The sequence below is a fragment of the Oncorhynchus mykiss genome, chromosome 2, assembly GCF_013265735.2.
Source record: "Oncorhynchus mykiss isolate Arlee chromosome 2, USDA_OmykA_1.1, whole genome shotgun sequence".
NCBI classification, from domain to species: domain Eukaryota; kingdom Metazoa; phylum Chordata; class Actinopteri; order Salmoniformes; family Salmonidae; genus Oncorhynchus; species Oncorhynchus mykiss.
Window position 1 is genome coordinate 57,175,277 of NC_048566.1, and position 15,081 is coordinate 57,190,357.

At 42.5% G+C, this 15,081-nt stretch overlaps 1 protein-coding gene across 3 annotated transcripts in view; it reads right to left on the bottom strand.

The window, feature by feature from the left end:
* Window positions 1-15,081, bottom strand: part of LOC110492288 (protein inscuteable homolog) — an 82,334-nt gene that overhangs the window by 22,359 nt on the left and 44,894 nt on the right. For 2 of the 3 annotated variants that reach the window (XM_036951290.1, XM_036951292.1), the window contains exons 3-6: window positions 4,981-5,329; window positions 3,660-3,712; window positions 3,415-3,538; window positions 2,494-2,607 (exon numbers count right to left, since the gene is read on the bottom strand). In XM_036951290.1, coding sequence (XP_036807185.1) covers window positions 2,494-2,607; window positions 3,415-3,538; window positions 3,660-3,712; window positions 4,981-5,329 — 640 coding nt within the window. The remainder of the gene's footprint in view (window positions 1-2,493; window positions 2,608-3,414; window positions 3,539-3,659; window positions 3,713-4,980; window positions 5,330-15,081) is intronic. The other variant, XM_021566491.2, reaches the window with a different exon arrangement.

Consider the following 15,081-nt stretch of genomic DNA (forward strand, 5'->3'; position numbering starts at 1 on the left):
ATAACTACATTATGCTTTCACGCCCCAGCCTTTTCTTTGTTTCAAACGGCTGCAGGAGAGCCAAGATGTAGATTTGTGGAATCTGCAGACATGGCTGATCCATATACTGTACATAATCAGAGAAGGTAAACAGCAAGACAGTGAACTCCCATTAAATCATGACGTGGTCGTACTTCTTCTTCCTGTAGCACTCCAATGTACAGTACCAGTCAAAAGTTTGGACACAGCTATTCATTCAAGGGTTTTTCTTTATTTTTAAAATGTAGAATAATAGTGAAGACATCAAGACTATGAAATAACACCTATGGAATCATGTAGTAATCAAAATATATTTGAGATTTTTCAAAGTAGCCACCCTTTGCCTTGATGACAGCTTTGCCCACTCTTGGCATTCTCTCAACCAGCTTCACTTGGAATCATTTTCCAATAGTTTAGGGAGTTCCCAAATATCTAATTGCAACTCTAATGAACTTATCCTCTGCAGCAGAGGTAACTCTTGGTCTTCCTTTCCTGTGGCGTTCCTCGTGAGAGACAGTTTCATCATAGCGCTTGATGATTTTTGCAACTGCACTTGAAGAAACTTTCAAAGTTATTGAAATGTTCAGGAATGACTGACCTTCATGTCTTAAAGTAATGATGGACTGTCATTTCTCTTTGCTTATTTAAGCTGTATTTTACAAAATAGGGCTATCTTCTGTATACCACCCCTACCTTGTCACAACACAACTGATTGGCTCAAACGCATTAAGAAGGAAAGAAATTCCACAAACTAACTTTTAACAAGTCACACCTGTTAATTGAAAGGAATTCCAGGTGACTACCCCGTGAAGTTGGTTGAGAGAATGCCAAGAGTGTGCAAAGCTGTCATGAAGGCAAAGAGTATCTACTTTGAAGAAACGCAAATATAAAATATATTTTGATTTGTTTAACACTCTTTTGGTTACTACATGATTCCATCTGTGTTATTTCATAGGTTTGATGTCTTCACTATTATTCTACAATGTAGAAAAAAGTACAAATAAAGAAAAACCCTGGAATGACTAGATGTGTCCAAACTTTTGACTTGCACTGTATATGCACCAAAACGCAGCTCTCTCTATTCTCCTCATACTTAATCAAATGTCTTTCTTTCATGGCTCAATTCATATTTAGGCTAAGGGCCAGACTCATGCGTGAGTCTGGCAAGGAAGCAGAGTGTGCATTGACATGAGTGAGCGCTGCCTGTATATACTGTGCAGAATGAGCAGACCTAGAATACATAATGGATTGGTGGGAGGATTTAAACAACGGTGATTGAAACAACAACAGACAATTAATTATACAGTAACGTACTCCAGGCTAAAAACAGACAGGCTGGGCTTCGCACACACCCTCATCTCATGGAGTCAAGTTAGCTCTCTGGACACCTGATTGGGTTCCAGTACACTCACCGGACCTGCTGCATCGAGCTTCTCATCTCGCCACTGCCAGACTTTATCGCAGACCGTTATGCAGCACATCGTAGACTAAAAGCACATCTATCAACAGTTCCAGGAAAGCAGGGGGACGGAGGGGAGTGGAAATAGATGGCAAATGGCAGATATTCAACAGCTAAAAAGAAGGGGGATGTCAGCGCTACCAAAGCACAAAGATGACAGAGGAACTTGGCCATCCACCCAAGAGACAAAGGCTTTCGAAAGAAAGCCGAGTAATTACATTCAGATGCCAACAGATGTTTTGGGCTCTGTATTCATTAGCCCCATTGGCAGCCATGATTTCTTAACCAGCCCTCTGAGGGTTCTCAGAGTGGAGAGAGAGATGCTGTATGGGGGAAGGTAGAGCGGAGTGATAGGTAAAACAGTGGCAGGGAGGCGGTGTGATCAATGCCCAGTCCTAATGGTAACTGACACTATTGATCTCATCTGGCAACAAGGGAGGTGTATGAGTGTGTGTGGGGGGGGGGGGCTCAGTCTCCCACCCGGAAAATTCTTATCAAGACCATCCTGGAAGCGTCTGGTTGGCTAATGGCCATATGGACATAGTGTCTGGCCTGTCCCCTCTTATCTCCAGGAGCAAATTACTCTTTAGCTATAGAGCTTATTATGGTGGGTGGGTGCCCAATCCCAAATCAATCCCTAGCCCTTTACGACCTGCAAGGAAGAGTGAACGGGGACATACAGGGGCCCAGGGATCTGTTTTGGATTGGGCCAAGGGTTCATGTGGAAGGATGGGGAAGTTGATGGCAGAGAGAGGTGGGACTGTGTTAACATGGGGATGTAGCAGGGTCATGTTCATTTGGCACCAAACAGAAGAAAACAGACTGAGACAGGGAGGGACTACTTACACTTGTCCAATAAGAAACGCTCTATTTCTGTTGCATAATGGGGTTTTTTTTGGGGGGGGGGTCTGTTGCTTGTCCTAATGAAAATGACCTAGACCATCATCCCCTCACATAATGGTCCTCCTGTGTGTATGCAGACACAAGGGTGCGTCTGCCTGAGGGGTGTGTCTCACCTTGGCGATGATTCTGCAGAGCTGCGGGCCGTCCTGGGTGAGGGAAAGCAGGTTGCTGATGGCACTGCCGATGGTGTACACACTGTCTGATGACTCAATCTGCCTGATCAGGATCTGGAGAGGACCCCGGGACCGACACACACACACGCACACACACACACACGGAAGTCACTGAGATTGACATCTCTTTTCAGCAAGTGGGAAGCAGCAAGTTCAATTTCAATGAAAGGAGGATGTTTTGGAAGATCAATAATAGCACTAATTAATGACTGTATTGTGGATCGCACTGTGGATAAGTTTATATCCTATATTATATACAACAAACTCAGCGTCATTTCATTATCTGAATACAGGTTTCATTTTCTATTGAACTCAGTACGCAATTCCTTATTACCAGTTCATACTCCACACTATTGTGATCATTCAAATAGAGGCGAAAGTCTAAACCAGTGATGCAGGAATGATGTAATCCCATATTATAGTGGCGGCTATATTAGACTTGGTAAATGTTTACCTTTGTATTCACCCTTCCTGAACTGTTCTGGTTTGTTTTTAGTCTTTATAACAATACATCAGGGAGACTAACGGGCTAGCCAGGAATGGGTCTGATTGTGGAGTGTGTGTGTGAGTGGCTATCTATCAACCATGTCAAGAATGAGTAAGGCATGAACACATCATTGTCCTTTTCTGTCCGTCAACGGTACAAGTCAAGTCAACTATTCTCTGACGAATTTGCCCATCAAAAGTTGACAGTTTATGGGGTTTTTTGTCGGACAGTCATTCGTTGTCATTCATCCGGCAACGGATGACTTCTATTGAGTAAGTATTGGCTCCATTCGAAATTCTAGGAATCTAAATCCCAGTGTGCCAATGGCCTAAGTAGGTCAAAAGAGAATTCTGGGTGTAGTCAAAGCCTCATACCTGGATCTCATTGGCCAGGGCCATGTCAATCATGTGGCTGAACGAATCGCTGACATCAGTGAGGATCTCGTGAATGGCCTCCCTCATGGACTTCAGGAAGAATTCATCCTCGGTATGAAGGCATCTGGAGAAGAGAGGGCAATGGTTTGGGTAAACCTTGAACATAAACACTTATATAGCTACTGTGTTCAAATGTGTACGACAATATTCAGAGGTCATTAAGAGCTTTTGTGTGAATGTTTTACCTCTCTGTTATGGTGGTCAGCTCCATGCACTTCTCAAGCAAAGACTTCTCATACTGCACTCAAAGAGGAGAGACACATTTAAAGTTCCAATAAGACAAACACACATTAGACACAGACAGTGGAACACTCACACGCACACACAGACAATACACACACACACGCACACACAGACAGTAAAACACCCACACACAGACACTAAAACACCCACACACAGACAGTACACACACACGCACACACAGACAGTAAAACACCAACACAGACAGTACACACAGACAGTAAAACACCCACACACAGACAGTACAAACATACACACACACAGACAGTAAAACACCCACACACAGACAGTACAAACATACACACACACAGACAGTAAAACCACCCACACACAGACAGTACAAACATACACACACAGACAGTACAAACATACACACACAGACAGTAAAACACCCACACACAGACAGTAAAACACCCACACACAGACAGTAAAACACCCACACACAGACAGTACAAACATACACACACAGACAGTAAAACACCCACACACAGACAGTAAAACACCCACACACAGACAGTACAAACATACACACACAAAGCCGAAGCTAATGCAATTCTCCAGTCACGGCGGATGATCAGCTTTATGTAACAGAAGCGGAACCTTCACATCATCATTTTAAAATGGATGAAGTGAGTGTACTCCGTATCAGACGTTGCAAGTGTGATTCCACTCGACGGGAAACCTGCATGAACTGCTTTAGGGAAAGGGCCATCAGTGGCGGCTAATTCGTGTCTTCAGCAGCCCGTCCAAGATGGAACCAGACGGGTGGCTCTCAGAGACTCATTTTAATATCATTTTTGTCTGAATTTCGCTCTGGGCATGAATAGCGTACGGGACCTATAATAGGGACTATTTACATGTGGCAAATGTACAAGAGAGTATTCCGGAAGTCTTTATTCATTTGTCCCTCTGGTGTTACTGACTGAGAGCCAAGAAAATGCAAATAAGGTAGAATCACACAGACAGAAGATTACTGGAAGCGCGTAGTTAACAATACTCCTTTGGTGTTAAACGAGTGAGTGAAGGAAGTAGCTAAACTCCTTTAAAAAAAAGCCGGTTCTCATCCCCCCAGAAGAAGGCCACCCACTGGGCACACACTGGATGAATCAATGTTGTTTCCACGTCATTGCAATTAAATTAAATTGAACCAACGTGGAATAGACAATGGGCAGTGCCACAACACTGAACCTTCTGTCTAGAGTTTTAGACCACCCCTCCATCCTCCACTTGCTCAACCAGCCCAGTCCACCCCTCCTCCATCCTCACCTTCTGCATCTCTGCGGGGGTGTTGCGAGCGGTGCTATACTCATGCACCAGCGAGCGCACGTGGCAGTTTGCCCGGACGGCGGTGCTGTGGACCCGCTGCCAGCGGCCCTTCTCCAGCCGCTGGAACATCTTGCCCAGCTCGGTGCTGACCACCAGCGCCCGCCGCAGCAGCGTCTGCAGGTTGTTGCGGGCCACGTGGTCCCCTGTGGCCACGATGAGTTCGCCCTGGGTGTCCTCCTCCACGCCGATGGGCTTGGCCTGCAGCACGCACATGCACTCCACCTCCGTCATGTGACGCAGGTCCTCCATCCAGCGCTGCACCGAGTCCACCTGGAGCGAGTGCATCCTGCTGCATGCACACACGTACGTACAGGCACACACAAACACACACAGGTAATGTGAGTATAGAGCAGTGGTCACCAACCTTTTCTGAGTCAAGATGCAAGTCGAGATCTTGACTTAAAAAAATGTAAGCCTATGCAAAATTAACCAATTAAAAACTGTTCTGTGTCAATGAGGTTTGTGCAGTAGGTTATAGGCCCAATACATTATCACTTTATATGGACTATGCTTGAATTGCCTTGCCAATGTTGTTCTTCTCTGACCATTTAGAAATTAAATGTAAAAAAATGTAGGTATGTGATCGCACTGGTAATAGATCATTTGTCATGTTTCTTGTGTGGCACAGCTAAGTGAGCATAAGAATTGGCATTTTGTTTATGGGCTGATGGCCTGCATCTGATGGTTAGTCTGAGCAGAGGAGCAGCGGTGAGGCGGCCTCTCACCCGACTCGCCGTCCCTCCGCCCTCCTTCCCTCCGCTGAGAAAAGGGGACGCGGTCTTCCAGCTGATTGCGAAATGAAAGTTGCTCTGCCTCATGCACCAATTCATGTTGTTACTCCAATGACCAGAGAAAGTGAGATATTCCTCGCTATTAAAAAAGCCACAAGCCACGAATAATAACATAGCAAGCTTATCGGAACACTTTGCTCTACTCATTCATTGCAGCTGCAGTGCTGGTTGTAGCGTGTGGAAGTAGGGAGAATGCGCATTTTATGGTTTATAAAGATGTTGAACAAAGTGTTGAAAGTGCTGAGTAAGAACTTGAAGTTACACATAAAAACAGCAGCTCTTTGCTGTATTCGCTGAGCCTCTCTCTAGTCGTGGTTTTAAACGTTTTGAAATCTCACAGTATCAACTTTGCTGTGCGTTCGAGGGTTCTTTTTACAGTCTACGGCTCGAGGAAACTGTGCAGACACAGCGATCTGAGCTATCTGATTGGCCAGCGGTAGGCCTTTAGGTGCATTTGATTTGCTCCCTGGGCCTGCCGGGTAGGCGGAGTTCCACCTCTAGACACATGAAATGGTTTCAAATGCAAACATTTTGTTTTCCCAGCTCTAGGGCTGCTGAATCAAGTGCACCTACCTCCAACAGCGCTAAACGAATACAAAAAAAATAGGCTTTATTGGGTTTTTTACAAAAATGTTTGGTGATCGACTAGGAATGCCTTGGTTGGTGAACAGTGGTTTAGAGCATGCACATCTACTTTGGGTAGTCATGATAGAGATGGTATCACATATTTGTAACTTGTCCCAATATTGCTACTCCAATGAAACAAGCATACTCGGATATCGTCACACAGGTACGGGCCGAGATGGTTCAAATCTAGGTGTGTTTTTGTTTTTGAAACTTTAGCCTAGCCATAACCTTAACCACTTGCTAGCATGCCTAAACCTAACCTTTCCCTAACATGCCTAAACTTAACCTGGTGCGCTTGCATTTACTGTCAAAAAAAAAAGTGTCACGCCCTGACCTTAGTATTCTTTGTTTTCTTTATTATTTTGGTTAGGTCAGGGTGTGACATGGGTGATGTATGTGTTTTTGTTCCTGTCTAGGGGTTTTGTATGTCTATGGGTGTTTACTAGTCTAAGTGTTATGTATGTCTATGGTTGCCTAGATTGGTTCTCAAATAGAGGCAGCTGTTTATCGTTGTCTCTGATTGGGAACCATATTTAGGCAGCCATATTCCTTGGGTATTTCGTGGGTTATTGTCTATGTGTTAGTTGCCTGTGTCAGCACTATATTTAGCTTCACGTTCGTTTTGTTGTTTTGTATAGTTTGTTTAGTGTTCGTCTTCATTAATAAATAGAGGATGTATTCCTATCACGCTGCGCCTTGGTATCCTCCGTACAACAAACGTGGCAAAAAGGCTGTTACGAATCGGAATCAGACAATATTTATGTTTCTTGTGAGACGGAGTTGATTCTTCCATATCCATACAAAACATATAGTCTGATTGCCCATGAAATGAGATCTCGTCAATGCTGCCCTAGCCTTTAGTTGATATCCCCAAGAGCAGCCAAGTTTTCAAATCAAATACCCAGGGATCTCAGAATCAATAGTGTGGGAGCGAGGTCAAATACCCACCAATAACTGGTGGTGTTAGGACTCGTTAGTCAAACCTATTATTTCACCTCGGTGGAGAGACTGCATTATCCACTGGGTCGAACAGACCAAACACTTCCCACTGGGCACACACTGGTTGAATTGATTAAATTACGTTGAACCAATGTGGAATAGACGCTGACTTGACGTCTGTGCCCAGTGGGTTCTTTCTCTTCAGGCTTATTGAACCTAATGAACATGGGCTTTACTGGAGGCTTTCAGAGGGGTTTCTCCGGATGAGTGAAATCAACCCAGTGTTAAGGAGGCTGAGAGGTTGATCGCTACAACGCCCTCCTCTGCTTTGAGTAAACAAGAGGGTGGAGGTTCACCAATCTGTATTCTACGCCAAGCTTTCCCAAACTCGGTCCTCGGCTTGATGATGAGTTCATTGAATCAGCTGTCTAGTGCTAGGTGAAAAACCAAAACGTGCAGCTCTTGGGGTCCCCAGGACTGAGTTTAGGCAATGCAGTTCTACACTAAACTCTAGACTATCTGGCATTCATGGTAAATACTGAGTCAATGAGTTAATCTGGATATTGCATCAGGATTGGGGTTGCAAAGGGAGGGTATATTACTGGAAACTTTCGAAGCTTATGTATATTTCAAGGATTTTATGTAATCTATCACAACACATCTATAGTGGCCCTTTTGGGTACCTCAGATTTTTACAAGTGTCTAATTATCTCTGGCCCTCTGTGGCCTTGTCACATGGTTTATATTTAGAACAATGTTTTACAGCTTTGTCATTCCATTTTTTTATTTTATGTTGAAATAACATTATTCAATTATTTCATATATTCATATATGTGATGAGGCTCAAACAAAAGTCATTGCAGCCAAGATTATAATAAATTGTGCCAAGTAGAGGTTTGCGGCACTAATTCCAAAAATAGTCAAGGTAAAAATATATCCACAGGGACAACGCGCAGGATATCAAAGTTCTATGCGTAGTATTTTGATTTACTTAGAGCCAGCACATAAACACCCAAGACCAAGTCGAAATGTTGGGTGTAATATATAATGCCATAGTTCACGTCAAACTCATTCCACGGAGGGCCGAGTGTCTTGCGGGGTTTTCGCGCCACCCTTGTACTTGATTGATGAATTAAGGTCACAAATTAGTAAGGAATTCCCCTCACCTGGTTGTCTTGGTCTTAATTGAAAGGAAAAAACTCAAACCCACATACACCCAGCCCTCTGTGGAATGAGTTTGACACCCATAGTTGATTAGATGCTTTAATAATTTATACTTGAATAACGTTTAAAAAATGTATCCATATAGTGTTTTATATCTATGTCCATATTGTCCATGAGTTTCTAGTAGATAGACCATATGGTTCAAGAGAAAATAGCCTAATTAATTAAACAAGTTCAGAGAGTGCCTTAGATTTTCTTTTAATTACCAAAATTACGGAAGATTCGGTAACTTTGGTAAAATACCGGAAGCTTTGCATCTTGTGTTGACAAAGATCTCTAATAGTACCCCAATCTCCTTGGGTGTTTGGGTGCTAAAAGGAAGCGTCATTGTGTGCGAACTTTAAACAAACAAAAATCCAATTTGAATAGTCAAAGCCTGCCTTTGAGACAAATGTAGAGCTGAATCACTGTGGGACCATGGTGATGCTGCATGATGATGATGTATGTCTATTGTCTGGTATCATGAATTGTATTGACCCATAGGAACAAACACTGCCTGTATTCTGTCTTTCCGCACGTATCGAGTTTCAGCTTTTAACACAGAGCTGGGTAAACATTGTCGTGCCATTGAGAAGGCACGTTTCCAATCGAGAGTATTTTCAATATCAGTCACTATGAGTGTGCCTGTTTACTAAAGAAAACCATCCGTTTGTTTTATGAGGTCAGCAGTGGTGTGGTATCTGATTCCACCAAACTATTGTCTGAGGCAGACGGAAATGAGTCATCATCCAATGACACATAATTGAATATACCCCCTTTTGGAATATAGCTATTAGAATATATACAGTTCGATTGAGTTAATGGTTAAAATAACTATACTCAACTACAAACAAGTGTCATGTTTTCATTATCACTACAGAATAGCAACTTTGTTGTAAATACAAGTGTAGGCATTCTCCCTTTTTCTAAATGTTTCTCTCTCTCTCTCTCTCTCTCTCTCTCTCTCTCTCTCTCTCTCTCTCTCTCTCTCTCTCACACTCACACACACACACACACACACACACACACACACACACACACACACACACACACACACACACACACACACACACACACACATAAAACCAAATCAAATCCTAACTCTACTCTTGCACTTTGGGAATTGACATCGTCCTCCGCCCTGTCACTCTTCTCCTCGGTGGGGTGACGTGGGGATGCATTATGGGAAGCTGTAGGCAGAGATTTCCGACATCATCCATAATGATGAGGTTCACCGGTTCAAATAGCTATCCCACAAACCCACTCACTTTGGAGAGGAGATATGCTCTCATTTGCTTCCTAATGAAGAGGGGTGCTACTCTCAAGGTCAAAGGTCACACTCTCAAAAGGTGCCATGTGATTGATTTCCTCAATTGGGAGAGACATGACGAATATAGGCCCAGCTCTTGAGGAAAAGAGGAGCAGCTCTAACTCTCTCAACTCAAGAGCTGGGCCTGCACCTTGTCTCTCGGACATGTAAAAGTGAAAAATAAAATGCTTCCTTTGAAGGCCCAGATAGAGCTGCTGATGCCGATAGTGTCCCCAGCCAATGAGCCCCGGAGAGCTGTGTGTGTGTGCGTCCACATTCTAATGGTTTGATGGTGCCCCCACCTTCATGCTGCAGAGACACGACACAGCCATGGTTGCTGAAAACTGCACCCCATCAGGTCACCCCAGCAATCAGACGGGCAGCACTCCTGCAGCCCCCCTGGACCCCCATCTCGACAGAGTGGACGCTAATTAGTAATGTGTCACGGGTGACGGGGAGATTGGAAGGGTCAGGGGATTTAATTGCCTACCATTTGTTTCACAAGCCCTGCAGAGATGCCCTAGCAACATTTTACCAGGTGAACATGACTCAATGGTGTTTTAAAAAAAAAGACTAAAACAGGAAAATGGCCACGTTTGGATTTCTCCCGCAATATCATGCCATGCTTACATCTTATGCTGGCAATGATCATCTTAAAAGTTTACTGACAGAAATAGCTGTTTTCATTAAACACTATGAGGGACAGTTTTCAATCTGTAAAAAGGTCCTCTCAACATGACCATAGCATTTGAAATAAATCACTGAATCTAAAATGGATTGGAGTACAAAAGCTGGTGATTGTGTCACATGCAACACATTTTCCAGCTGATGTATTTAAATCTGCATTTAAATAATTGCCACCTTCTAACATTGTAAAAAACAAATAGCAAGGAGCTATCATTCCCGCTACAATATTGTGATTATCATCATGATCTGAAGCGAGTTGTTCTAAGGTTCAGCCAGAAAATGCACAGTCTGGGAATTTGCTTTTAAAACCCACTTGGCGCACATAGACACAGTACAAGTCCAGATGATTTCGGAATTTAAAAAACTAGAGGTTCCAGAATTACATGAATGTATACACACAAAACCTCCAGTAAAATGACCCTATCTTCGCTGAAGCAAATCATAGTAATAATAGGTGTGTTTTCCAAAAGGGAGTGAAAAAGCACACTCCAGTTTGCGGGAGATGACAAATATTTACATAGGGGGCCAGGGATGGGGTCGCCAATGCCAGCGGCTGTGTTATCACAGACCGAGGACTGTGAAGATGAGGCGTCCCGCTCCGCCTCTGGAGGCTGGGGGGACAAGGGAGAGTCGTTTACACAGTGGTTGGAGTGTAAACACACTCGAGGCGCAGTGACAGAAATACAGAGACAGAGAGATGGGGCCCCGGTGTCAGCCGGCTCCCGGAGCCTGGAAAACTATGGGCTGAGATACATGGAGACATGTTAGTGGGATTGGGCAGTGAAGAGGTGGGGTTATGTTACAGCCTGAATTTAAAATTGATTAAATTGAGATTTTGCGTCATTGGCCTACACACAATGCCCCATAATTTTAAAGTGTTTTTAGTTAATTAAAAAAGGAAAAGCTGAAATCTTCAACCCCTTTGTTATGGCAAGCCTAAATAAGTTCAGGAGTAAAGATGTGCTTAACAAGTCACAACACGTTGCAAGGACTCTGTGTGCAATAATAGTGTTTAGCATGATTTTTTAATGACTACCTCATCTCTGTACCCCACACATACAATTATCTGTAAGGAACCTCAGTCAAGCAGTGAATTTCAAAAACTGATTCAATCACAAAGACCAGGGAGGTTTTCCAATGCCTCACAAAGAAGGGCACCTATTGGTAGATGGAAGAAACATATCACTTTGAGAATGGTGAGGTAATTAATTACACTATGGATAGGGTATCAATACACCCAGTCTCTGCAAAGATATAGGCGTCCTTCCTAACTCAATTGCCGGAGAGGAAGGAAACCACTCAGGGATTTCACCATGAGGCTAATGGTGACTTTAAAACAGTTACAGAGTTTAATGGCTGTTATAGGAGAAAACTGAGGATGGATCAACAACATTGTAGTTACTCCACAATACTAACTTTGATGACAGAGTGAAAAGAAGGAAGCCTGTACAGAATAAATATATTCCAAAACATGCATCTTGTTTGCAATGAGGCACTAAAGTAAAACTGCAAAAAAAATTGGTAAAGAAATGGGGATTCTAGCATGTATTGACTCAGGGGTATGAATACTTATGTATATTTATGAGATATTCCTGTATTTCATTTTCAAAAAATGTGCAAACATTTCTAAAAACATGTTTTCACTTTGTCATTATGGGGTATTGTGTGTAGATGGGTGGGAAATAAATCTATTTAATCCATTTTGAATGCAGGCTGTAACACAACAAAATGTGGAATAGGTCAAGAATTACGAATACTTTCATGAAGGCACTGTACATTAACATTCAAATGTTGAACGGTTAAATGTATGGAGGATTATCAGTGCTACTTTGAAAATGGCATTCTTAAATGCTAAATTGAAATGTTAAAATGAGAAATGCATTTAGGGCCCTCAAAAGGCTAGGACCGGCCCTGTCTGTGTGTGTGTGTCAATGCCCTGTATGAGCCTCTGAGAATGATGCCACAGAACATAGTACCGGCTAATAGGGCCCAAATGAATCGCGGATAGTAAATAAGCTCCATCATTCCTCCCTGGTTCCATTTGCGCTATAATTGATGTTAATGTGTCCATTGCGTCTGACAACACAATCACAACATACTGTACATTAGAGTAGCGCCATTAAGATACACAAAGCCCCAAAAATTAATATAGACCATTTCACAGTAGAATAGGCCTTGACTGTGAGCTTTATTCCTAATCTTTATGACTGTGATAGACAGAAATAACAGTGTAATATTATATCATTTGGATTCTGCACACAGAGCATGTCTCGGCACAATGAGCTGAAGAGAAAAGAAAATTGGAGAATTGTATTTCGCACAATGAATTGCGAAGGTGGAAAGGAACTAGCAGTTATAAATAGAGGACAGCAGTCATTTCCAGTGTAGTTTGTAGGCGGAGTATGCTATCTAGGGCCCCAGTAAGAAAAATTACGTTGACGACAGGTGCATTTTAGGTGCTGAATTAAAAGGTGAAAAGTGTTGTGCTCCACTTTCTGGAGGACCGAGTTTTGAAATCAGTGAAATTAAAGTATGATAGCTAAAACACTTGTCTCTGGATTACATCTTCAAAATAAAGGCAACTATGGCATCCGTGACAGGAAGAAGCGTCCAACCATGATGTATGTGGGTAAGATAGTCTAACTTGCTATTATTTCAGATATTACACATTTCTAATTTTGACGTAGTCTTTTCCTTTCAAGTTAAAGTGTACTGTTAGCTAGCTAGCTAACAGTAGCTGGCTTTCTAGCTAACTTTACGTGTATGATCTTCTTATTTGTATCTCAGAGCCATTTGCTTGGTTAGATATAGCCTAATGTTAGTTAGCTAACATTGAACCTGGTTGGTTAGCTACCTGCAGATTCATGCATGGTAGTAATGTCATGAGTTGGGATTATGTTTCATTGTTTAGCTAGCTAGCTACATGTCTTAACAAAATACTCCACTATGCAAGTAACCATTTCGGTGTGTTCGTATATTCAGTCTGGCCATCTGCTCCGATTTCAGAGCACTCTCATCTGAGTGTGCCAGAGCGCAGAATAACTGATGAACGTATGAATGTCCATTGAATATGACCGGTGTCAGTAAACTTCGGCAAAAAAGCATAATTAAATTGTTGACAGCCGCACAGTTACAGTCACCAACGCTCTGGGTCACATAAAAACAGCCTAACCAGCTGTTAGGGTGAGTTAAAATGGTCAGAATGGGACGTTCTCTCATTTGTCTCTGGAAGTAGCTAGCAAGCTAGTGAATTAGCCAGTTAGCTTGGGTGCTTGACTGGCATTTCACAACGCTCAAATCAACCCTACTCTTGGCCAGAGTGTCCAGTGTTACGCTCTGAACGCCCCGAGAGCGAAATACTCTGAATTTACAAACGGACAATCTGACAACACAGTTGCAGTCACCAACGCTCTGGATAACATAAAAACAGTCTAACCAGCTCTGCTAGGACGAGTAATGTTCAGTGAGATGTTCTCTCATTTGTGTTTGGAAGTAGAAAGCAAGTTAGTCAGTTAGCTTGGGTGCTTGACTGCTGCTGTTGGTACAGAACGATTGGATCAACCCTTAAAGAGATGGGTCGGGCTAAAGATTAAAAGGGTGTGAACAATACTGAATGGGTGTAGACAAAGAAGAGCTCTCCAGTTGGTACCAAAATATTCAGAGGCCATTTTCTCAAAAGTGAGGTTACAAATGTAGCAACTTTCAAAGCAGAATTACTTTCCCATTGTTCCTCACATTCAGTGTATGACATACCTTTTTGTAGATTTGTGTCTCTGCTTTAATCCAATGTAAAAAAAAAACACAATTTCAAATGTTGCTACATAAGACTGAATCAAGGCGGTCAGTCATGATGTTCAATGTATTCCAAATTTACAGAATAAACCAACAGGCCACATCAACTACAATAACATTCTCAGTAACGGTTACAAATCTGAACGAACGATAGATGTCTAGGCCATGTTTCACAAGTTTGAACATCACATTACAACACGGCACAGTTTAGTACAGTAAAGCACAGTATGGTACAGGAGAGTCAAGTTTTATTCAGTAGAGTACCGTACGGTACAGTACAGAATAGTTTCATTCAGTGGAGAAGAGTACACTACAGTACAGTAGAGTTTAATTAAGTAGAGTACAGTACAGTACAGTTTAATTAAGTAGAGTACAGTAGAGTGCATTAGAGTAAAGTAGGGTACAATAAATACAGTACACTATACTTTGCTTTGCTTTATTTTACTATGCTCTACTGTATTGTACTGCACTATACTCTACTGTACTATACTGTACTTTCATTTACTGAACAGTGTACCATAATGTGAGGTACTGTGCTGTCCAAACTTGAAATATAGATGTCTATGTATGATTGGTTCAGATTTGGTCCAGACTGGACTGTTTGGGCTAAATCAAGACCAGACGGGACCAAATCTGAACCAAACACACAAAAAAGACGTCGCCGCTGGAAAATGCTTAGTGGGGCTGCTCTTT